General features: G+C 39.8%; 1 protein-coding gene and 1 long non-coding RNA gene across 7 annotated transcripts in view; one reads left to right on the plus strand and one right to left on the minus strand.

The window, feature by feature from the left end:
* The window catches only part of LOC111737889, a 91448-nt gene that overhangs the window by 28729 nt on the left and 36731 nt on the right, over window positions 1-25988 (plus strand). For both annotated transcript variants that reach the window (XR_002779610.1, XR_002779611.1), the window contains one exon: window positions 25196-25390. This is a non-coding gene — a long non-coding RNA (uncharacterized LOC111737889). The remainder of the gene's footprint in view (window positions 1-25195; window positions 25391-25988) is intronic.
* Window positions 7-25988, minus strand: part of STON2 (stonin 2) — a 114492-nt gene continuing 88510 nt past the window's right edge. For 3 of the 5 annotated variants that reach the window (XM_011357109.2, XM_011357111.2, XM_011357108.2), the window contains 2 exons: window positions 7383-9221; window positions 2498-2929 (listed from right to left, as the gene is read on the minus strand). In XM_011357109.2, the coding sequence (XP_011355411.1) occupies window positions 2595-2929; window positions 7383-9221 (2174 nt within the window). In that variant the 3' untranslated portion in view covers window positions 2498-2594. Of the gene's footprint in view, window positions 1161-2497; window positions 2930-7382; window positions 9222-25988 lie in introns of those variants that run through there. The other 2 variants (XM_011357110.2, XM_011357112.2) reach the window with 1 other exon arrangement.

The following is a 25988-nucleotide window of genomic DNA, read 5'->3' on the forward strand; positions in this document are numbered from 1 at the left end:
CTCTACCCTAGAGTCTTCTGCCTTTTAGATCTATTACAATAATGTGATTATCAAACTCTGAATTTCTGGGAAAAGCTTAGTTTTGAAACAGCTTTTAAATGATCTTTTCAGCACACATTTCCTATAAAGTTTGAGTTAAAGAGACATGCAATTGTCTATTCGCTATGAGGTATAAAAAGAGCTCCCGAATGCCCCTGACAAACGACTGAGGTATAATAAATATATATATTCATTTGTTTCAGGAATCAGAAATGGCCTATATTTTTGTGTGAATTTTGGAATTCACTGAGATTGAGCTGTCTCCTGAATTGAATATAATCTTACAATTAATGTCCCTTTTCCCCAGGGTGAGTAAAGAAAATTAAGCTCAATTTTGCTTTCCCTTCAACAGTCATCTTATGCAGAAAGTGGGGCTCATCGCAGAATAAAAAAGTATGCTATTGTACCTTTTTTCCATTGTCTATTGTGAGTCAGGGTGGTGAACCCTGAGACTGAAACCTTAGAGTGATGGAAAAAGTGTTTAGATCAAAACAGTCTAAAACCAGGAGGGAAACGTCTCAAAAACTTCTATTGCATAGTGTTAATTCTTAAAGAATGGAGACACCTACAAAAGGACCAGTGGACCCAAAGAGGAAATTTGTTTTGTACCTTTTCTGAACCTTTTCTAGAAGGAGTGACAGAGATGGATTCTTAATTAACCTCTCAAGACCATGTTTTCCAGAAGCTCACGTGACAGGAGAACATCAGAAGGAAATCACGCCAGCCGGGAAGTGGGAGGTTCTTTTCCCAACTCTCACAGCCACAACGAACCACACAGCTGTGAGATGAGCAGAGATAAGAAGCTTAATTAACTAGCTCCAAAAGTCACTTAACCAGGTGCTCCGGGCACAATCAGAGCCTCTGCAAAGCAACCACCTCTCAGGGTTTCCTGTTAATGTGTAGGTAACTGCGAACAGGAAGGTCCAATCCACCATTCCCAACGTGGAGTAGTCTCGGCAGGGACTGACTTGAACTTCAGCTATTCAGGAAGACATCCTCTCGTGACTCGGGGTCAAGACCCCTGCAGTAGGGCTTCATCACTGGACCCCACACTCCTTGGGATTTTCCATTTCATCCCCTTCAAAGTCCAGCTTCAAACTCTTTTTCTGCTCAATCTCCACCTGCCAAGAATAGAAATTGGAGAGAACTATCAGAAAGAAGAGAAAAACATCCCGAGAAATAAATACACCAAAAGAAAATACCCTTACCAGGTTTTGGTTCTTTGAGATTCTTTGTAATTTTGTTAATGTTTAGGGCTTTTAGCCACACTGGAGCTACTGGCCTATGTATATTATAATTCTCTCTTTGCACATTCTCTTGATAGGTCTGGAATTTCCTCTCCCTCACAGTCCACCTGGAAAATTCTTATTCTTTGCCTTGCACAGTGGCTCAAAGGTCACCTCTCCTGTGAGGCTCCTCTTGACTCGTTAGATAGAGTTAGGTGCTCCCCTTGTGCATATTCCCACTGCACCTTGTATATTTGCCTGGCTCCACTATACTATGGGCTCCGTAGGACAGAGGCCATTCAGCAGCTATTCACTATTGTATCCCACTAATGTAGGCATACAGTGGGCAATCACAAAGGTGTATCAAATGAATGAATTCCTTTGCCATTGGTTGTTTACACTCTCCATACTTTATCTCTTTAAAAAGTCTCCAAACTGGAAGTACTGCAGTATTTATAGTTCTACCTACATCTTCTGTAAAATACTGTAGCTGTAATTGCAAAGGGGTTAATAAATTAATCTTGCCTTTAAAGTGACAAACTTCAACTGAAGCTTTTGATAAGTCAGGTGGGGGACCGTTCTAGCTAGAGAATTTCATGATTAAAGCTGCTCCCCTCAAGACCACTTTGAATATTTATGACGTGGGAAACAATGCAAGACGGAACAGTTGGGAAATAGCAGTAGGGAAAGTGCTATTTTTTTCTGGCCACAAGATGGAGTATTTGTTCTTTTTTGGTAGCTCACACCACTAAGGAAGCAATTAAAGAATAATAAATCACCATGTAAATCTAAGGATATTATTATGAATAGAAAATTATAAAGCCACTTTGAAAACTCCTTCTTCACTAACCCCCATTTTCCAACTTTGGTGTTTAATATCCTTTCTAACTCCTCGGGCTATAATCATTATTCATGTCAGAACACTCAAACTTGGTTTCCTCTTTCCACAGCCCTGGTCCCATTGCTATTATAGAAGCAGCTTTGGCTTTTGAGTTTTGTCTGTTATAGCCCAGTGACCAGGTCATACATGTCCTAACTTTACCCAGATCCGCTTCATAAAGTGCTGTAGCTGAAATACATGCTTTGAGTTAGTACTTTCCTGATATTCCCTTCCACTTCCAAGTTCACTACTCTGCAATATAAATTATACTACGAATGAGTAGTAATAATCCCTTTACCATATGACTCTTTTCGTTGTTGTTGTTCATGATGAATGAAAGACATTACATTTTCCTTTTTCATCAGCTTCTTTATTATTTTCTAACCTTTCTCTTGCCCACCAGAGGGATTATTCATTTAAATCAGAGCAGACTCATCTCGGGCTATGTACTAAGGTGAACCTCCTCTACGGCGGTCAGAGGACACCTTGCACCCAGGGCAAACGCTGCTAAAAGGAATGAGAGGGGAAGAGCACCCGGGGTGAACCAATGGACTCATTAGCCACATGCCTCCCCGGGCTACCTTGTAGCTGTAGTGTGCGGAATAATTGACCCACTTCCTGACATCGGTCTTGTCTTCCACAGAGATGGATCTTACAGCAGCTTTGGAGGCAGAAGTTGTGGGCATGCTGAACTCGACATTCACATGATTGGCGAATCTAGAAGGCACTTCCCGGTCAGAGCCAAGTTCAAGGTGGCAGAAGAAACAGTGTGGGTGACCAGAAGCTATGAAACAAAGACAAAGAATCTAGAGATTAGGTTCTTTGGGGAAGAAGTGGAAGATGAGCCACAGCAATAAGAGCGGAGGTTGGAAGTCTCAGAGGCTCCAACTCTGAGTAGAGGATTTGCCTCAGCAGAAAGACACTGCATGTGCCTCAGATCATTTGTTGTAATACTGATATCTTAGCCTGGTATCCTAGCAATCGAACCCATGGCCTGAGAAACAAAGGTTATTCTGCCTACTCAGCTCAGAGTGATATGTGAACACAGCACAAATACTAAGGAATAGAGAGGCTCTAGACAGGCAGAAAGGAATAAAAGAGATCAGCACTTAGCACCTAATAAAATATCATTGACAGCCACCCGGGGCAAAATCATCGATTTCCTTTGAAAGATGAACTGAATTTTCATAATAGCGTTTCATAGTTTTTAAAAATGTTTCTGGCATGTTTTTGTGGGTGAATGGCATATATAAATGACAAAGCCCTTATAAACAGTGCATTTTTATTAGAGAAGCATAGGGTACACTGGTACACTGGTAAGCACTCAGACTATCAGTCAGGACACCTGGATTTGACTTCTGGCTCTCTTGCTACGTGGCGGAGATGCCACACCCAAGCCCTTCATATTCTCCAGACCTGGATTCTACCACATCTGTAAAGTTAGGAAGTGGTAGGAAAGGGCAGGCTGAGCTATGCCAGGTATTCAATTATAGATTTAATTCTACAAATCTACGGCTAGTTCTACTGTACTTGGATGGTAAACTTAAAAGTTTGATTTTCACTTGAGAATTATTATATATTTGAGGGGAAAGAGTTACAGCTTATTTCTGTGACTATAACTGCCAAAGCACTGTCATCATCATTCATCAGATGTAGCAGGAAACATATGTTGAATACTCTGTGCCTGGCACTGTGCTAAATCCTTTATGCATTCTCTCACCGCCTCTGCATAACAATCCCTTGAGGTCATAATATTACATTCTATTAGGAAGTGGCAGAGCTAAGAACTGAAATCAGCAGTGTTGACTCCAAATTGTTTTAACCACTTTGTCTGATTTGCAGGGTGACACGGTCTGTAGAGGAAGTCAGCTGTAAGAGCCCCCATATAGCAACTCGCTAGGATAAACAACGTTACATGGCTTTGTATTCATTACGTAACTGAAACAGCCCTGAGTTATCTGAGTTTTCCCAAATAAACAATTCCAATTTCCTTTATTGGTCTGGGCAGAACTTTTTAATCTCAGAGTAAGGCCATACACACCCTCTCTCCAAGGAAAACATTACAGAGTGAAGTATTTGTTTTCCTCTATTTCACAAATGTGGAATATTTCAATGGTTATTTCTAAAGAGTAATATTTTGGGAAATTAATCGAAAAATTTGCACCGGTTTTAGAAAAGGAACTTAAGATGCATATAATGGTAAAAGTTACATTATTTGAAAATGAATCCATTTAATTTTTTTTAATTGTGTACGCAGATGTAATTATATAGCTATCATATATTGAGCATTTATTACAGGCCAGAGACTGTGCTGAACACTTAAAAGCATTATCTAATTTCATTCTTAATCGCCTCAGTATTAATAAACCTATTTTACAAATGAGGAAAATGAAATTTTTTTGAGAGGTTTAATTACCTGAGGTCATACAGCCATTAAATTATATAGCTAGGAATAAAACTCAGATCTGACTGACTCCCAATTATGTCCTAAACACCTCTCAATGCATTGTTACAGATTTAGATCACTACAAAGTATACAGAGGAGTTTCGTAACTTAACTCAATAGCAACTTGAACGACAGTTTTATCTAATTACCTTTATTTACACATTGTTGGAATATTGAGAAATCATTACTTTCCATAAGACTGACCCCCTCCTGTCACCCCACCAAAATGTACTCACAACAAACTCTATGAAAGTAACATTCTTTCTTGATTCCCAGCATCAACTAATGGGTAGGTAGGGCTGGTGGAAAGAGAAAGTTAGTATAGTTTATTTTATGGTAACGAGCTAAGGAGCCCATGCATTATGTCATCTTCCTTGAGGAAGTTTAGAAAATTTAACATTAAAGTTCAGATTTCTATTTTCCAAAAAAGAAAGCTACCTGTGCAGGACAAAATGTTTTGTTCCATGGCGGATGATCTGGGAAAGCAACAGGACTGGTGCTTTGTTCTGTGGCCTTCTAGGATTGAGAAAAACTCTTGGGATTAGGATGGGAGGGGTCCTGGTAGAGCCCAGAGAGATGGGACTGCACAGGCATTCACTGGGCTGGGCCCCGCGGGCGGAAGCCATGCTGGAATCCAATGGCAGCTTCTTAGTCTTTGGTGGCTGGGATGCAGACAAAGCTGCAGTGACTGCCAGTAAAGCCAGAGGTGCAGGCCTGCTGACCCATTCTATGTGTGGTGTGACCACCCTGCCTGCTGGGGGCTGGGGATGCAGGCCCACAGCGGGCGGGAGTAGGCGTGCAAAGGTCCAGGTCTCCTTCACTGTAAATGAAGGTGTGAGGATTATGAAAAATAATCTATAAAAGGCACCTTCCCAAGGCTAAAGCTGTCTGTAGACAAAGGCAGAAGAGCTCAGAAAAGGGATAATTACTAATAGATCACCAGCAACTCTCCAGTTTCACGGACGGAGCACTGGGTGAAGAGAGCAAGGGCTGGACACAGTGAGGACCAGCAATGGTAAATCTCTGTTCTCACAGTGGAAATTATATCAAATTTGTGTCTATTTGGTGACATCTACTACGAGACAGCTGTGGTATTGCAAAAAGACCCCTGGATGTGGCTTCGTGACTTCAGAAGAGTCATGCCACTTCACCAGTCCTTAATCTTCTTTTATGTAGAATGAAGAGGAGGTTTGAGTAAGTTATCCCTTCCAGCTTGAAAAATCCAATAGTTCCATAATAAAGTTATCTGAATCCATGCTTAATATACTTAAGAGCTAAAATTCCAATAAACATAAACCTGAGGCCTTATCTTTTCCCAAGCCAAGTATCTAGCAGGTTAAACAGTAATTTTCTCCCTGTCACCTAGGTTCTCTTCCCAAGGGCTTCTGTGCCAAAGCTGAATTCTGAGTTTCTCCTTTCCTCTGTCAATTCAGATGAGCCCTGTGGATGAGGTAGAAATCAGTGCCATCACCAGGAAATACACTGCTGTTTCAGGGGAAATTAATTAGCAAGCCCAGAGAAGAAGACTTTGTTTTAAAAATTCTGTCACTTTAGAAAAAGAGGGTGGCAAATCTAGCCTCAGACACAGAGGTCCAATTGTCTCTTCAGTTTGTACTGCTATACCCAGTGTCTGACACAGAGTGCCCACTGCCTGGAATGCCTGGAGAGATGACCAAATCATATTGCCTCTTGCTACCACATCATCTTATATTTAGAATATGATAACACAGCCTCTCCCCACTCAGAAAAGGAAATAAAGACTGAACACACTGTTAGGACTTAATATTGAGAATGGAAAGAAGAATACTTACATAAGAAAAAGAAATTTTAATCAAGAGTTTTTTCCAAACTTTATTCTTTTTGCTCAGTTAGGATATCCACTTTTGTTAACAGATGAGCAAAGTTTATTATAAACAAGAAAAAAATGGTTTAAAAGGTCACAGGATCATGGGCTTACTGGCTGCCATTGGGGTCACCCAGACTTACTGTAATAAATCAGGCTATTAGAGCTGGTTTGATTACTCCCTAGTTTTGTCATTTAACTAAATCTCACTGGACCCATGAGGAAAGTCGTTGCCTTCTGGATTCACTCAAGCACAAAAGCACCCCTGATAGCTGTAAGCAGACCAGCTTTCCTTCTTTGTTTAAACATTCTTGCATTTACTTTTTGTCTGCAGAATTTCAGCCATTTTGGACCTTCATATCCTGGCTAGATCTCCAGTCTCATCACAGGCCATATCTCTTCTTTCCCATCCCAATCGCCAACTCTGTGCTCAAGATGCTATGATTGACAGGGCTTACTCCTCACCTGTATTGTCCATACCATTACCTACTCCTCACCTGTATTGTCCATATCATTAGCCATAAACTGGCCTTTTACCTAAACCCAGGGCACAGTTAAAAAGATACTTCTTCAAAACCCAGAAGCCTTCTAGGATCTGGAAATGGATAGCTTCCAGCACCACAGATAATACTTTAATGAGTCAGGAAGAAATAGAAATTCATGAGTGGCCCTGGAAAGCTGCTTAGCAGCTCAGCTGAGAAGAGTAATGTATAGTTTTATGGAAGAAGTGTGAGAATTAAAGGGGTGAAAAGATGGGGTGAACTGAGTCATCTGTGTTTGTGACTTTGTTCAAATATTTTTGCTTTTCTGGTCCCGCTCCCCACCCACCACCATTCCCGTCACACAGCACAACTCAGCACTTCATCGGGGAACAGCATGTGGAACTGTGATCCCCCAGCTCGTTGGTCACCACATGGTGGTTTTCAAAGACGAGAAACCTCTACCTACCGGAGTTTTTGTCAGGCAGTCGGTTTATCCTCCACACAATTGAGTTGAAGGCATGTTCATACTTGGCAGTTCCCAGAGTTACTCTCATGACAGGCTCAGAGCCAGATACACTAGTTGAGCCAAAACTGGCCCCCCGGTTCACTTTGGCTTTCAAAGACTTTTCCCCCAGGACACTTTCCCTGCGGAAGTTTTTCACCCACTCGCTGGGCACAGGGTAGCGGACCATCACATTCTCACAGGGAACCTGAGTGAGGGGGTCACAGTTAGAGGAGAAGCCGGTTGACATCCTGAGCCAGCTCTGCACCTCCACCTCTGCGCCATTGATGCTTGCTGCTGTCCTAAGCGTGAAAGGCAAAGTCTTCTCAGCAAATACCGTCCTGAACCGCATTAGCTCAAAGCGGCACGCATCCAAAGGGTTGAACAGAATAACCCGTGAGTTGTTGAATACATCCTCGTCCACACACCCGTGAAAACGGCACTCGTGTAGCTTGATCCACTTTGTGGTGGTGGTCGGCACGATGTCTTGCCGGGAGACTATTTCGTTCCCTTTGATGAGGATGTCATTCAGGCCCAGGCGGCACTCTGCAAGCCCAGAGAGGAAACTCAGAATGTGGATCCGTGTCAGGACATGGTGCTGGAGAATCTGGTTGTCTCCTTTGCTCACAATGCCAGAGAATTCATCTCTGACATCCACTGTAATCTCCTCCTCAAGGTAGTTCAAGCCTACTGTGCTCAAGTCCATTGATAACACAGGCAGATCCATGAGACGATCCTGAACTGCACGGATGAAGCTCAGGAAGTCATCGTAATTGGTGGTGCCCAGCTTAATCACTTGTTCCCTCTCTGCTGTGTGGGCAACAGCAGGTTTGGGCTGATACTTCTTCTTTTCCTTGTAGGTGACACGGTCTATCCGCAAGCTGTGGATCCTGCCATTGTCATCATAGTTTTGGAGTCGGGGTTCTGAAATCTCATGGCAGATCTCTAGCTTGAACTCACGGAATGGTTTTTCTAGGCCCTGCTCATAATACAGCTGCAGGTAACCACTGTCTGTCAGTTTGATGTAGATGGGTCCCCAGTGCCTAGAGGACATGATGTTTTTCTTCTCAGGGATCCTTAGCATCATTGGCCACCCATCCCTGGGCTGGGACAGTGCTGAACCAGGAGGGTGGTCATCTAGTTCAATCCAAGCTACTGGGTCATCATCAGCTAGTGTTACATTGCCTAAGTGATCAGGGTCATCGATTTGGAGTTGTTTGAGTTTTTCAACAGCATCAGAGTGTGACAGGTTTTTGCTTGAGTCATCAAAACTGATGGCATCCTGGTAGATGACAACGAGAGAATCTCTTTGGCTTTTGCCTGTGGTACTGGAAACGGAATTGTTTTGGGAGCGCCTTTCCTGCTCCTCAAAGAAAGCACTGAAAGGGTTGATAGGGGAGGGCTGTACATCCTGTAGAGTCTCATTCAGGAAAGGATTGGTTGCCCTCCAGGGTGGAGCCTCAGTTATAGAAGGTGGATGGTTTAAGGAGGAAACATTCAGCTTCTGAACTTTGGAGAAGTTCATCAACGTGCTCTTGGGACGTTCCCTCTTCTTAAATGACTCAGTTGAATTATAAGGTACATCTGGGATCACAGATGCAACAGTTGGTGTGTTCGACTTCAGAGGAGAGGTGACGGGTGGCAAAGAGCACCTGACTTCATTGTCATCAAAAGTGACCCAGCTGGGGAAACGAGCAGAAGTTACTGGAGTGGCAGGGTGTCCGTTCATGGCTGTACTGCTGGCCTGCCAGCTGATGGCCTCCATCTCTACCTCTTCATCTTCCTGGAGTGAGGAAGAATTGTCTAAAAGGAAAAGAATAACATATGAGGGCTGCTACTCAGGGCCTCTAGAGGTGTGGAAAACTGAGGAATGGGAATGAGGAATGACCAAAATTTTATTTAGAATCCAGTAAATTCTAAAGAAGTTCACTACCTGTCTCAAGTGCTTAGTCTGGGCACAGATCTCATAATTTTGTAATAAGCACACTTATTACACATCAAATACAGTAAGAATGCAAATGAGTCGATTGATATACAAGCACTGGTACCACAGTCCCTTGCAATTTAACTCTTATTCATTCTCCCTTTATTTCATAGATGTTACTGGAATAGATGGTTTTCTTTGCTCAAAGAATGCATTTTTAATTTTTAACCATTGAAAACCACTTCCTACATAAAATAATAATAAAGCTGATTTCACTGAATAAAATAAGTTATCTTCTCTAAGTAATAATATGATTGCAAATAATGTAATTGGAGCGATTTTTGCCCAAATGTGATCAATACAAAGACAAAATGTTAACATCCTTAATATGAAATAAGTTCATACACATGAATAAGAAAAATATAAAAATTCCAACAGAAATACAAGCAAAGGACATATTTGGGAACTCAGGAAAAAAAATTAAAAGTGTCTCATAAGCATATGAAAAATGTCCAATCTCACTAGTAATAAGAAAAAGGCAAATTAAAAAAAAAAAAGTGAAGATTTAAAATTTTTAGTTTTCAATAAGGGTAAGGGTGCTATGATATGAACAATAAAGAGAACTTTAATGGGACTGTAAGTTGCTATAAACTCTCTGAAAGTGGTTTGGTAATTTGTATTAAGGGTCTTACAAATATTCATAAACAATGACTTAAGGAAATAAATCCAAATTGTGAACCAAATTTGGGTCAATGTTAAGAAATTGAGACACACAATGGAATAATATCCACCCATTAAAATGTTTACAAGTGTGTGGTAACTTGAGAAAACATTCATGACATAATCTCTTCTATCTTCTCTAAAATACTTTGCTATCTTGAGTTTTAAGGGGGGATAAAAAAGGTATTATAAATAAAACTCCACCATAGCAGGGCATTCAAGGAAGGAGATACAGGACTTGACTTTCCAAGTGGGAAAGATCCAAGCCTTTTCAGTAGCATAAAGACCCTGTGTGTCTGCTGGGGCTGTGGGGAGGAAGGAGGAAATGAGGCCATTAGTAAGGAGGAGTGGCTTCTGATGAAGAAATAGCACAGAAAACAAATATGTGTTTGGCATACAGTAGATACTCAGCGAAGATTTGTTGACTGAATGAGTGAGAACAGAAACTTTGCTGTGAGGCAGTTCTATTCTGTCTGTCCCTGGAAGAATGTGTATGGGGATATCAGCCACCATTCCATCCATTTCTACCGCCAGGATTTGGAATCAAAGAAACAGAGATAGTCAAATGGTTGAGCTTTCCAACTGCCTCGCTAAAACCTTCATGAATATTACAACTAATCATACCAAATCCACACATGATTGCAAATGTAATTACACATGGATGGGCTGGCCGGCTTGCCATTCATCTCTTCAAGCATTTTTATTCAAACCAATAGCAAATTCCCTCTGCTAAAAACGTCAGTTTTGAAAATGTAGGCTAAGTACTTAAGCATGCATGCATACATATCCACAGTTACCCCAGAAATATAATGAGCGAAAGATATTTTCTATACGTACAGCACCACAAAAGGATTTCAAAGCATTTTAAAACTAACAATGTCATTATCCTTCAAATTAATCGTTAATCCATTTTTATAGATGCTTAAGTGACATTTTCTGGATAATGAAGGGGAAAGGGTCAGGAAACAATCCTTGTTTGTAGGATTTATATTTTATTTACTACTACTACTACTACTACTACTACTACTACTATTACTCTTACTACTACTACTACTGTCTTAATATTGTTGTTGCTGTTGTTAGGGCTAAAGGGAACATGTTACTATTATTATTATTAAGGCTAATGGGAACAGTGTGGCCCTGAGTAAAATACAATCACTTCCTTGGAACAGTAACTGATCCTCCCTAAAGAACTGGGAAAGGGTGCATCTTAAATGCATCAATTTCTAATGAAGCAGCTCTACAGTTTTTGTAATGTAGCCTTTCCACCCAAACTGTCTGGTATTGACCCACCCATCCCTTGTATCAGGGGCATCCTTTTTGCCTTGGAGCTCATCACCACTCCCTAGTTCAAAACAAGCTTCCTCTGGAGGTGGCCTTCTGCCAAAACTGCCAAAGGATTCCCTTCTGTTGGGAATCTGGCCCTCAAAATAGCATTTCTGATCTTGCTCTCCCAAGCCAAAAAAGAAGGGGGGAAAAAAGGGACTCTGTCTCCACTGAAGATAATTTTCTTCCAATAAATTTCTTTTTAAATCAAGTTACTTAAAATCACACCAAGTCCTAGATCATTTCAAAGCATTAGACTCATAATACCATTTAAACAAAGTATCCTTATATTTAGAGGGAAATTTTTATAATTAATTTCTCGAGATTCTATATATTTTTTTGACAGTCATTAAATTATATGAAATGACTTTGTTACAAAATTTTCTCTCCATTGGAAGTTTCATTTCTCATGATTACAACCTGTTTTAAAACTCATCCTTTGAGATGGTAGTGTTTATAGATCATATCTCTGAAAATGAAAATTTGTTTTTCTACAAAGTCACTTATAAAGAAAAATTATCTTAATAAAGACACTTTACAAATAAAAAGCAAAAGTAGTCGATAGTTCACATGAAAATAAAGAATTTCTTGAGGTGAACCCAAGGACTACAGAATACTACTTTAAAAAATTATTCTTTATTAATAGTGACTTTCTTATTTGTGAGCACGTAATTTTGCTTCATTTATAATTGACTGAAAAACATCTTTGCTAGTTTTTACGAAAGTTAGGTCATATATTTTTTTAGCCTCTTTTTATTAAAGGTGGTTTTTGAGACTCACATATAAACAAGAAACTTATCTGCATGTAAAATTTCTGGGGAAATTATTTGCATCACAAATTACAAAAACTTAATGTCCTTAATATATAATAATGGTGTATCCTTAATAAAAATGGATAAACTCTCACGAAAAAAATAGGATGATAACAGACAATTCACAAATGAACAAATATAAATGTCTAATAATTATTTGGAAAAAAGAGTTTAACCTTACAAAACAATAAATAAATTCTCCCTGGGTCACAGAGACAAAGACTTAGAAAGAATAATAATTATTATTGGTGACATGGGAAAATTTATACTCTGATGGAGGTGTTAAGAAATCTTTCTGGAAGACAATTTGAAAATGTGTATAAAAGACTCAAAAGAATTCTACTTTTAGGTGTTTATCCTAAGGAAAGAACAAGACAGGCATACAATGACATACAGAGTGGTATGCTTATCATAGCAATGTTTTATCATAGAAAAATTGGAAATGACCTAAATGCCCGATAATGGGAGATTGGTTATATCAATTGTTACATCCTGAAATGGAATCGCACGCAGCTCTGAAGAAAATGCCATTGATGCATGTTTAGTCACGTGAAAGCTGATCATGATATATATTGTTGAGTGAATAACATCAAGAGCCTAGAATTTGGGGTCACATTGCCTGGATTTCCATTCTGTATCCACAGCTCATTAGCTATGTGACTTTGGGCAAGTTGTTTAATTTCTCTGCATCTCAGTTTTTTCATCTATATAATTAGAAAAGTATTAAATCTTACCCGACAAGATTGCTGGCAAAATGTAATACAGATGTTAGCAGAATTGTGCCTGGCAAATAATAAATGTTCAGTAGATCGTAGCAGTTATTACCACTTCTGCTATTACTACTACTACTAGAAGGATACATTTTCATGACATAAAATATATATGTTTTAAAAAGCTTTAGAATATAATATTTCACATTTTTATGTAAAATCAAATGTCTCATGTGGGATAAGAAGTGATTTAAAAAACTTTAAGTCTGTATTCCTTCTTTAAAAACTGTTGTATTGCTTACAAAATAAATAATAAAAGATGAAAACATATCTTTATTACTCCTTCTAATTAACTTTAGAGAAAGAAAACTACAGCTTAGCTGGAATTCACATTGATAAAGCAGCAGTTAGGTCTTTCTTAAGACGCTTCTGACTGGTGTGGCAGATCTCAGAAATGGGGGGGTGGAGGGGAGAGATGGGCAAATTTCTCCAGTAATAAATAGGCAAAAACTCATTATCTTCAGAATGAAATTAACTCTCACTCACAATTCCATTTTATTGACTTATTAAAATAAAACCAAAACCAGAAATTCAGCATTATTTTCATTACTCTCCCTTCCACCTGCTACCTCCAAATTGCTTTTATTATGTTGGGCTGCTGCCGAATGAAAGTCATGCATAAAGATTAGGCCGTCCTACCATACCACAGGGAGGACTTGGAGTGCCTGTGAGCCTCCTAGGTAGTGTCCTTACTGAGGCCATCTAAAGAGAAACGGTGGATTCTTCTAATGCTAAACCACAATCTATTTTAAGTTCTTGAAAGATTAAGTAATGACTGCAACGGTAATCAAAGCCACCAAACTGAAGAAAAAGTAAGATCCCGGAGGGAAAAATTAAGAGTCTCTATATTCTGAATACAGCAGATACTCTGCCATCTTCTTTCCCCATTTGTTACTCTAATTTGTTAATGACAAATGCAAAAAACTTATTGCAGCTGTTTATTCAAATTTATTAGCAGTGGTAAGAACAAATATTCTTAGATCGGTTTTCTCAACATGACATAGCAGTCACTGTTATACAAGAAGATATACTTAAAACTATATAACCAGCCACGGATGCACAGTAGGCACTTAAATATTTGTAGAAGGATCTGTAGAGTGGAAAGAGAAACACAGATCACCGAATTTGGGGGCTTGAAGAGATTTTAGAAATAATAAAACTTGGCCCCTTCATTTTGCTGAGAAAACTGAGGCTCAGTGAGTTTAAGTAAACTGCCCAAGATGAGATTAAAATTCAAGTCCTGCTTTTAATGTTCATTAACTCCGGTATTTTCTTAATGCAGGTTCACCAAGCTGAAATCTAGTTAATTTTTCTCAGTACCTTTGAGAATGGTGAAAGTTATAGCGACATACAGCTTTTTAGGAACATTGCTCAGTGGGGAAAAGAAGTCAACTAAACAAGGATTAACATCTGCTCACACAGGGAAGCTTTGGGGCATCAGGTTGAGTAAGGCCACCCCAATGTGCACTGGTGTATAGGTGAAGGCGTTACTCACCTGAGCCTTATGAAGGGGGCTTCTAACCTGAGTAAAATCAACTGGGACCTACTTAGTTATCACATACACTGCTAAAAAGAAGAGACAGAGGGTCTGAGTCTATTCACGTGTCTAGCATGGTCCTGGAGAGAGGATGCTTTCACACTAGTAAAGTTACTTGGTCAGAGATATCCCCAAACTGAAGAAGCCAATTCATCAAATTGCCACTTACCATTACTTGACAGAATCCCTGCCAAGAACATTTGACACTAGATTCTGGTTTTTACTTGCTAGGAGGCCCTGTGAAGTAGTATTAAGTACCTTCTTCAAATGACTGGTCCAACTTCCCCTGCCAGCTCCCTTCTTGCTCAGAAAAGCAAGCATTGGACTTTAGTTTGATGGATGGCCCAGGAACATCCCCAATATCTTGTTTGTTCCTCACCAATCTGTTCTCTCTGGTTCATACTTCTGCTTCTGTTCCACCATTGCCCAACTGCCTATGTCTTCCCAGTACTCAATCGTTAGATCTCTGCATTTGGCTTCTTCCTCTAACAACTTCCACTCAACTGCCTTATTAGTTACCTGGCTTAATTTGCCTTTCTGATATCAGATTCTCATGTTATCTTAGATGAAAGCTCTATTCTCCAGATCCCATCCGGGCAGGATCTCTATAATAGTGTAACACCTTGCTGTGGTATGACAGGCCAACTCTAGTTTCCCAGCAGAGGTAGAAGGCAGGGAGCAATTCCAGCATTTAAACTGAAAAATCAGCATTCCATTGAATAAATTAATCTCAACATTTTATATATCAGGGTATGTCAAACACTTAACTAGTAATGAGGCCTTCTGAGAATTTAATCTGTGTTTTATTTGTTATTGACATTAGCAAAAATCCTCCTGTATTTCCCTTCCATCCTCAACTATTTCCAAGCCCACTAAAGGTAATGAGAACAAAGAAGGGTTTCTAGGGCTTGCGCCCTTTGGGATGGCCTGTAAAGCTCTGCTTGATGGAACACCAAACTCTTCTACAGTATGACAAGAAGCAGAAAGGGCTCTTTTGGTTCAGGAGCTTAGATGAGAAGGAGTAGTATCTAGAAGTTACGGTAAGGGGAATGTAGAATAGAGGCAAGGGAAAAAGAGGTGGAGGTGTCTTTATCCTGACTCTGATTCGAGCAGTTTTTATGCTCAGGAAGTTCCAGGGCTGGAGACCAGGAGAAGGACTGCCTGGAGGGGCACTGAGCAAGTTTCCAGAAACAGCGGCAGGCCTATGGTCCCCAGCCCTGACTGTAAGCATGACAGGTAACTCATCAGGACTGCCTGTCCCACGGCCACAGTGAAAGTTTCACTCATGTGTGCCTCTACATCCTTATTCATTATTCACCTGGTCACCATGTGAGGATACACCCCAGCAATAACCCAGGATGCTTGTAAGACCCAAAAAACCCTTGGACCCCTAAGGGGATGGGGGAATAGTCGAGCTCCTGGACTTTAGTGAAGGACTAGGGTGAATCAGTACACCCTAAAGTGGAGTTAGAAGGAACTGAACCCAGCTCTTACGTTTGGTCAGAGATGTCAGTTGCTAAGAGCCTCATCACTCTTGGGCGAGCAGATAAATTCAGGTTTCAGACTTTGTAAGATAGTCCCCAAGTCTTGGAACTTCCAAGGAGGTAAAGACTCACCTCACTACCTTTACTAACTTGTGTGTTGAGTTACATCTCTTACCTGTAATAGTTAGAGACACAGAAAAGAATCAGATTTACTAAGTTTTAGGGGGCACTCAAGGATAAGGGCTTGATTATCCTCCTGGTTATGCTGGTAACAGAAAACAGCTATGCCTCAGAGAGGATATCAAATTGACCAAATAAAGTTAACCTAGAAGTTTCCATCTAACTAATGGCTCTGTCATCTCCCTCTCTACTCCCTTGAATATATCAGTCAACTTTTAACTGTTATCAATGTCCTACCAATCAGTATATGCCCCTGAAGAGCTGGGACTCATCATCCTCTGTATATACTTATGAGTCTGATGGCCATTGCCTGGGTCATGGACCACCTGGACCACGGTGTAGGCCCATGCCCACTCATTCTGGGAGTGTAGCCTGGGACCCTCACCAGTCTCAGCTGCTTGGAAGTGTGCTTACCCTGATGGGCTTATATACTTTAAGTACATACAGCAATGTCTTCTTTCCCTTCACGGTCCTGAAACAGTTATATAGTAGAGCCATTTTCCTGTAGAGCAGATTCAGTCTGATCATTCTGAACCTTAGTGGTGAGAACTGCAACTTCTCCAAAGTTGCTTTGGTTAAGAGGCCCACGGTAAGGGCAAAGAAACAGAAATGGGGGTTCTCACACATATACTTGTGTACATGTGTATTGAGGATGAGAAGAACAGGTGTTCCGACTGAGTCTGTATCAAGCCTGTTTATCTTCCATTTGTTAACTTTGCTAGCTTATAGTATAACTTCCAGGAGACAGTCAAAATGTTAACTTGGGGCAGGGTATACAATCAGTTGGGCTAAGGGTACCCATAGCAAGGTTAGGGGCAATCCCTGGAAGCTCAAAGGATCTTTACAAATGATTCCCTTTCACCTATTTTGCTCAAAGCTCATGACTCTTTATGCAGACTTTCCACCAAGGACAACGAAATAACCAAACAGCTCCTGCATGCTGTAAGCCACTTCTTTTCAATTGAATTTGGAGTTGGTAATTTGATTTTATTTCAGTACTTGTCCAGCTCCCTTTTAGTTACCAAGATCAAAGGAGACAGTCTTACAGACTAATGGTAGATGCAATTTATAAACTGTAAACATATCAAGTTAAGATAATTTCTTAAAAAAGCAGGAAAACTAATTTCTAGCATAACAACAGATTTGTTCTAGCAGGCAGGGATCTGTTCATACTCCTGAAACTCTCAAATTTTTCAGAAACCTCATAAAGTTGGTAATCTACAGGAAAACAGAGAATAAAAAGCTATTTCCAGATGATCCATACACTCAGGACTTGTCCTGACTTGCTACAGCATCCACAGGGTCCAGCACATATTCACTAGTGTCTCCTAGGTGGAAACAGGGCCCATAAGGGAAAGGCTAGCTTAAAAGTGCCTTGTACTCGTGCTGGATTGAGTTCCTGGCCCCACGCTGGTCTCTACTGCCTGTTTTGTGCCACTGTGGGCAGTAGAGGGTAAAGCTTGGGCATTGGAGTCATTTTGCCCTGGCTCTGCCATTAGAAAACTATAAGATCTTGGGAACGTCACCTAACCCTCTCCAAACCTCAGTATTTCTCAATTCTTCATAGGGTTGTTGTGAGAATAAATGAGATCATTAACAAATATTGAATTTAACTGGCTTACTGCTCAATAAATGTTAGCTATCACAAAAAAAGTGCAAATATTCTTATTTCAGAATTCTTAAGGAAGCAAAAGGCAGAGGAGAGGGGGAGAATATGGGAAGAGAGAATGCCTTTGACGTTATATTATTATCAATCTGATGGAGAAAAAAGGAAAGGAGAAAGAATAGTGAAAAGAAGAGAGAGGGATGGAAAGAGAAAAAAGTTTGTCCTAGGTTATGATTCCATGAGTCCAAATATTTCCATAATTATTTCAGCGATAAATCTACAAAGGCTCAGGAATTACAAGGGACATGAGAGTGTGCATTCACAAAGCCACTGTGACTGTAACAAAGCAGCACTGGAATCTACCACATAAGGGAAGTGTTAAGTCATGAGTATACTGGTGAAGACAGAACATTTCTATTATCCCTCTGGTACTAAGAATTGCCTTTATAATTATTGGGCAGGTCTAAGATGTTTTAGAATTCCAGATAAGAAGCCCCCAAAGTGGCATACAGGATGATCCATGGGATATGGGAAGAAAATATAAAAACTTCTTTTTTTTGGTTCACCTTTTAACCCATCTTTTAAACATTTCTAATTTTTGTTTATATGTTATAAAACATTTACTAAAGTACCTAGTATATTTATAACTAAAAAAATTTGTCATATAGCATATTTATAAATTTACAAATTAATAGAGTCTCATGGTCAAACCTTTGGAGAAACATAACTGAACATTTGGAGAAAACTGGTTTAGTATACTGGGTATATTTCAAATACTTCGCATGGGTTCACAAAAATATCACCTATTCTCTGTCCTTTGTAAGAGTGGGCTACTGTAACCAGAAAAAAAATGGTCTTAGTTGTCAGTCCAAAGGGAAAGGTAATTTAGCAAATAAGAAGGATCTACTATTCCCTTAAACTCTGGTATTATTTAGGCAATAATTTAATCTTAAGTGCCCCAGCTCGCTGGTGGCCATGCTGACAACTCATCTCAGGCTTTCCCTGTTGCCTGGAATCTAGTTAAATGTGACTTCACCACCACCCCTCCTGGCTTCCCAGTAAGTTTTACAACCAGTCTTCCAATTTTGCATAAATTTTGAAACTGACCTAAACAAACAACTGTTGAAGTTGCTGCCAGGGCCAAGGATTATGCGACCTCTCTATCAGAACACCAGTCTTTTCATGCCCCTTTCTTGGCTATATTCTTGGTGCCCAACAAATACAAAGCAATGACAGGAAGAGGGAACGTCTGTGAGACCTTGAGCTATCCCACGGTCATCACGAGCTTTACAGTAAGTGTCTTTGGAATAAAATGTTTTAAATCTCCTGTTGTTCAAGTAATGGCTTGCGACTGTTACTTTTGCTTTCAATAAAGTCAACCCACATGGTTCAGAGGGGAAGGATAAAGTCAACATAATGAACCATATAGAGGGAAGGAAGATGGTATTACCTGCCCCGCATCCTTCCTCTACTACTTTGGGTAACGACTTCACAATTGAACTTCTCCCCGCTCATTGGACCATTCATGGATTGTCAATCAAGATGCTCCACCTGTGATGCTTACAACCCAAGCAAAGCCAGATTCTTGTTGGAAATCTTTAATGGACTGACTCTGATGCAGGAAAGTGCTGTAAGCTGAGTTGTTCAGATGGGGGCACCCTGAAGAGCCTGCACATTAGTCCTTGCTGACATGAGCCTTAAGGCTGCCAAGTTCCTTGACCATCTGTGGGAGATAACAAGAATGGCCACAGATTCTTCCTTTCTCTATCCATGCTCTTGGGTAGTCCCCTTCCATACTGAATCTTGAACTAGAGCACGTGATTTATTTTAGTCAAGACCAAACACATCACAAACAGAAACTTGAAAAGTGCTTGCGCACTGGGGCTTGCCCTCTTTTGCTGTACTTGGAACCCAGAGACCACCATGCCTCCAGAGGGAGGAGTGACCGTGTGGAGGAGAAGCAAGGCACCCTAGCCAACCAGGCAATGACTGCGGACCCTAAGAGATCAGCTCAGCCTAGCATAGAGTGGGCACTGCTCAAGCTTGCCCAGATTGCTGATTTGCAGGATCTTGAGCTAAACAGATGGTTATTTGGGGGACCACTTGTTTTCGAGATGGTTTGTAATACAGTAAAAGCTGATACATCAACTTCCTGAAGCCCGAGTTTTCAGCTTTTCTTCTGATCCAGTATATTACTATGTCCTTAAGAATAAATTCCTTTTGCTTAAAGTTAGTAAAGCTGGCTTCTGTTGTTGGCAATTCAAGCTCCTTAGCAGCCAAGCAGGAGGTAGATGAAAAGATCTTTGAAGGAATCATAAGAAAATATAAGTCCCTAGAATCTTCCGAACTGCTATTGAGCAAAACTATTTCAGTTTTATTGCTCCTCTCTACTCTCTCTTGCTCTTTTCACACGGAAAAAGAACAGTATTCTTATTGCTTAAATAATGTGAGACACATACTTCAAACACTGTAAGTTTGCAGGGAAGGAATTTTAAGGCTCTTTTCTGAAGAACTGCCATCTTAGGCCTGGGTCACTGTAGGCATAAACATAGGTGGAAGCAGATAGGACCTGCTACATTGTCAAGTGGTCAAGGTTATGGACCGTGGCTCCAGGCTGCTTCACATCCTGGCTACTCTACCCACCAACCAGCTCTGTGACCTTGGCCAAGTTACTTAATTTCACTAGGCCTCCGTTCCTGCAACTATAAAATGGAGATAATAATAGTACTTAGCTCTTAAGTTATGGTGAGGACTGATTTAACGTATATAAAATTTACATAGCAAACAGTATATAAGTATTTGGTGGTATTATTATTATTATTATTATTATTATTATTATTATTATTATTATTATTCCTTAGAGTCCAGGTACCCTTGGGGAGATCTTGGAAGGAGACATTCGTTTTGGCATTGTGGCAGCTTTAATAAAGCCATGAAACAGAAGGTTTTATTCTAGTCCTGGCTCTGCCACAAACTTGCTGTGGTCTTGGGTGAGTCTCTTTGTGCCATTCCCTCAATGTCACATGGGATAATCATAATCACTGTTCTCGTTTGGAAGCAAATATGAAACAACACATGTGAACATGCCCCTAACGTTCGAAAGTGCTCAACCGCTGTTTGGTAAGGTCTATAATTACTTTCCAGATATTGAGGTAGTTTTAGGTCCCAAATGAGTCTTAGAATTCCTCAGGCTATTTGAATGGGTCCTACGTGGGCAGTTATTGCATTTTAGAATTAGAAGACCATAAAAATGCAGAAAGCAGTCTTAGAATAAAGACTTATTTACAGATACATTAAACCAAAACTTGTGTGTTGAGTTACATACATTTCACATATTAAAGAGGTCATGGCATTTTCAAAAGTCTCCCAGAGACTGTAAGTGTTTCTGAGAAAGGAAATGAAATAAGTAACTAGAGAAGAGGGAGAAAGTAGAGGGCCAAAACACTCTCATAGCTTTATACACCCTGAACTGGCAGATACCACTTTAGTGACTTGTCCTCCAACTGTCCCTTGGATCACGGTTGAGTGTTTTTCTCCTCAGCTGGGGAAAACTCAAGATTTAAGGCCCAGTGAATCTAATGCACTCACATGTGAATTCATACGTTCCATTCACCAAGCTCTAAAATAAATAACAATTTGTTTCGATAAATGTCAAGAAGATGAAACTTTTTGATAATTTTAAATAAGTTGTACTTCAGGAAATTTGGAAGGTACAGAAACACACATAGACTATTAGAAAGCACCTGAATCTTGCTGCTACCTGAGATGACTGATGTCACCATTACAGTGTGTTTCCTTCAGGCTGTCTCACTCTGCACATACGCATTCATAAACACTTACCTACAGAGTAGGGACCATTCTGCATATACAATTTTAGACTACATTTTTTGCTTAGCACTCTTAGATGAGAATTTTCATGGGACAACATTCAAAACAGGCAATGTGGAAGACAGTAAGTGTCAGTGGTGGTTGGCAATATCTGACCAAGCTCTTAGTATGAGCTTTATGTATGCTAATAGAGCTCGAAGAGCAGAGCATGAAAACATATTAATTCCAGTACATATATGCAATGTCTAGCTGCCTCAGTGGAGATGTGCAGGATACATGAAGTCATAAGAAAGTATGATACTGGATAAAGGAATGAGCAATGCTAATGATTTGTCTCATGAAGTAAATGTGACTCCTGTTGACATTTAAAGTCAAAGGTTTCAGTAGACAGAAATGAGGTAATCGATCAGGACTTCTATTCCCAAGTCTGAAGTTTCTTGCCTGCCTGCGATATACTGTGAAATGTTGACAAAGGTGCTGCCATCATTTTAAAATAGTAACCTTTGTGTCCTACCTGGAGAGCATTTCCCAGGGGTAGAGTCTCCTCTGCAGCTAGACACACAGCATATTGGGAGGCGTGGTTACTTGTTGTCTCCTCTTATTTGCATATATGTGAGAAGTCAAACAAAGAACGTAGACAGAATCATCTGCCCACCTCTAAGCAAGAAACTTAACAAGTTTTAGGGCAGGTTACTCAACATAAAACAGAGGTTTGTTTCCTCAAAAACTTTTCAAGAGCATGCACTGTACAGCACAGGAATTTCTATCCTATCTTCAAAGAGGAGATTGTGGCAAATACAATAGTCATCATGAATTTGATAAAAGTTGTTAGTGAATAAAGAATAGTCCTCCCCCATCACCTCCCCCCAAAAATATATATATAGTTTAGGTGAGGCAATCCACAGATTGCAAGGACCTTGTCATCTTACAATCCCTTATTTTTTATTTTTTACGCCAAAGCACCTGGTCTTCCTAGGTGGTCTACTAACCAGTACTAACCAGTACTAACCAGTACTAACCAGGCCCAACTCTGCTTAGCTTCCAAGATCAGACGGGGTCGGGCTTATTCAGGGTGGCATAGCCGTAGACCCAAAAATATTTCAAGAGGAAGAATGTAACTATCTAAAACCTTAAGATGTCTAGTTACGATTAAGAAGAAAAGGGGGTGTTTTAGAGGAGAAAACACCACATAATCGTCAGTATCAGGCAAAATTCAACAGGGGGAAGCTACCTTTATGGTGTTAGTTTTTCTTCAAAGTATTTAATTTGGGATTAGTTTCTCTAAGCCCACAGAGCCCTTGGTGAGTTTTGGAGTGTGTCTGGAGTACTCTGGTGACTTTGGACGTAAATTTCAGGTTTTAGAGCAAGAGAGACAGCTGGAAAGAGAGAGATATAATGACCCACAATTGCTTCCACCTCAGACAACAGCAGTGGCAAGGCTGGTGCTCACCATCATGTAGCACAGGCCAGGTGCTCTGCCTACAGCTGCACTGAAACTATCTGTTTGATCCTGGAGACACCTACATGAGTAAGTCCCACCATTATCCCTACTTTATCGACAGGGACACTGAGGCATAGAGGTTAGGTAACCTAACCAAAGTCACAGACTGGTAAGCAGTAGAACGAGGATGTGAGCCCAAGGAGGCCGAATTCACAACCCTCAGCTTGACCTCTCTTATGCTGCAGCCTTGAGACTGCAGCTCGATGTCTTTAGAACTATCTCATCTTGAGCAAGTTATTCAATTCTAAATCTCAGTTTCTTCACTTTTAAAAAGGATAATAATAATAATCTGGTGTACCTATCACAATATGGTCATGAGGACGAAATGAGACATGTGAATACCATTTGTGAAATATGGTATGCTATCGATTTAAACTATTTTAATTATTACTGATGAAAGAAGAGAAAGAGGACATTTATTTCTTCATTTTGAGGGTAGTTGTTTTGCTTAGGATAAAAGTTTTAAATTCAATAATCAATGTAAGACTATGAAAATAAATGATATTCACTAATAGGCACATTAGTATTTAAAAAAAGCAAGCAAAAAACCCCAACATACCCCGTATCAGGAACCTGTGATTAGGAAAAAAAAGTGATTAAGTTGACAAGATAGTTATTTTGAATGGCTCCTGGGAGGCTCTGTAGCTCCAGTGATAAAGCCTGCTCTACCTGCTGGCAAGCGAGTGACATTTCCCTTTCCTGAAGTGTTAATGAACTCTCAAGGATTTGTGACTCTCCAGATAATGACTTCCTGTTCCACGAAAATAAAACACAGCAGCTTGAAATAACAGCCTATGCCTGGTCCCTATTCCACAGCCTAGAGCTGCCATTCTCAGTCTAATAGGGAGAAGGCTTCTCCAGCGCCAGGCCTCTGAGACTTCAGCTGTTTCAGATGGACAAAAATGAAACAGAATAGAGAGTCTAGAAGTAGACTCATACGGTCATTTGAGTTTTGATAAATGTGCCATGAAATTTAATGGGAAAGGAAAGTTCTTCTCAATAAAATATGCTGGAGCAACTGGACATACATATTTTTTAAAAAAAGATTTTAACTCTTCCTCTCTCTACACATATGAAAATGAACCTGAGAGGGATCACAGATTTATATGAAAGCCAAAACTATAAAACTTCTAGAAGAAAATACTAAAAAAAAAATCCTTATAACCTCGAGGTAGACAATAATTTCTTAAGACACAAAAGCACTACCATGAAAAAAAAGAATATAATAAATTGCACTTCATAAATTTATTTATCAAGACATCATTTAAAAATTTAAAAGGCATGATACTGATAAAAGACTTGTATCCGGAATACATAAAGAATTCCCACAAATCAATAATAAAAAGACAAAGAATCCAATTTTAAAAAGAGGCCCTTCATAAAAGAAGCTATATCAATGGTCACCATCTGAAAAGATAGCCAACATCATTAGACACTAGGGAAGTGTAAATTAAGCCAGAGTGAGCTACTACACATCCACCAGAATGGCTAAAATTAGAAAGCACAATAATACCAAGTGTCACAAGATATAGAACAATTAGAACTCTTATATATTGTTGGTAAGACTATAAAATGGTAAAGTCACTTCACAAAAACAGTTTGGCATCCTCCAATAAACTTAAACATTCACCTGCCTTATGACTCAGCAATTCTACTCTTACATTGGTGTGCAAGAGAAATGAAAAATACATCTACAAATAGACTTGTTCAAGAATATACACAGCAGCTTTATTCATAAAAGAACTGGAAGCACCCCAAATATCCATCAACAGGAGAATGGATAAGCAAATTATGTCATATTCATATACTAGAATACTACTATAGAGATAAACATAAGTGAACTATTTAAACACAGCAACATGAGAAATCTTAAAACCACTCTCTGAATCTCAAAGATCACCATCACACCATCGCTCGCTCTGGTCTCATTTCATTCATTTAATCTCATACCAACCCTATAAAGTAGAAACTATTATTCCTCAGTCTTAATAATGCAAAAGATCTGTAGAGGAAGAATAATATCTAAGATTATATTTATTCAATCATTAATTCATTCCATATTTACTAAGCATATACTGTTTGCCAACAGGCAGTGTATCACGTGCTGAGGATATAACGTCAGCAAAACTAGACACGAGATTTAAACCCAGAACACTTCCAGCTGCTGGGTTTAAAAAAAATGAGTCACTGTTACTGCCTTTAAGAAGTTCAGCAACTAGAAGAAGAAACGACCAATTGTGATGCAGTAAAAGCAATGAGAATACAACAGAAAGTGCTCTGACAGGTATGTACAAAGTGCTGTGTGAACCCCAGAAGGGAAATGACTGAAAATTCTAGCTAGTCTATTGAAGCCAAACAGGCAAAGGGGCTGACATTTCAGTTGTCAATGTAACAGCAGCGAGAATGCCTTTAGGCAATGAGGAAGAGTGGAAAGAGGTCAAGATTTGAAATTAAACACACCTGGTTGGGATGCCGGCAGAGTACTCACATTTGTGGAATGTGAGTAATTATCCAACAAATGAATGGTTGTTGTAAGAACAGGAAATAATAGCTGTAAAGATCGAAGCACATGCAGAAGAAGCTCGATTTATAGTAGCTTTTGGTTTTCGAACAAATAACTGGTGTCAGTCATATTGCCAGCATACTTCTGTTGTAAAGTGATGTCAATCTCCAGAAAGTCTCACCTACCAAAACAACAATATGAGTAACTCTCTGAGGCTGAAAAGCTTAAGACTACATCTTAAACGGTGCTCAGCTGGCTTTTGACCTCCTTCGTCACTTAAACATGACATGAACCCCAAAATATATCATAAGAACGTGGAGTAAATAGAGTTGGTTGTTTCCGTTTGAGACAGGCTTATAGAAGCTAAGAGGACAGGGCC

Source organism: Pteropus vampyrus, unplaced genomic scaffold (assembly GCF_000151845.1).
Source record: "Pteropus vampyrus isolate Shadow unplaced genomic scaffold, Pvam_2.0 Scaffold32, whole genome shotgun sequence".
NCBI classification, from domain to species: Eukaryota; Metazoa; Chordata; class Mammalia; order Chiroptera; family Pteropodidae; genus Pteropus; species Pteropus vampyrus.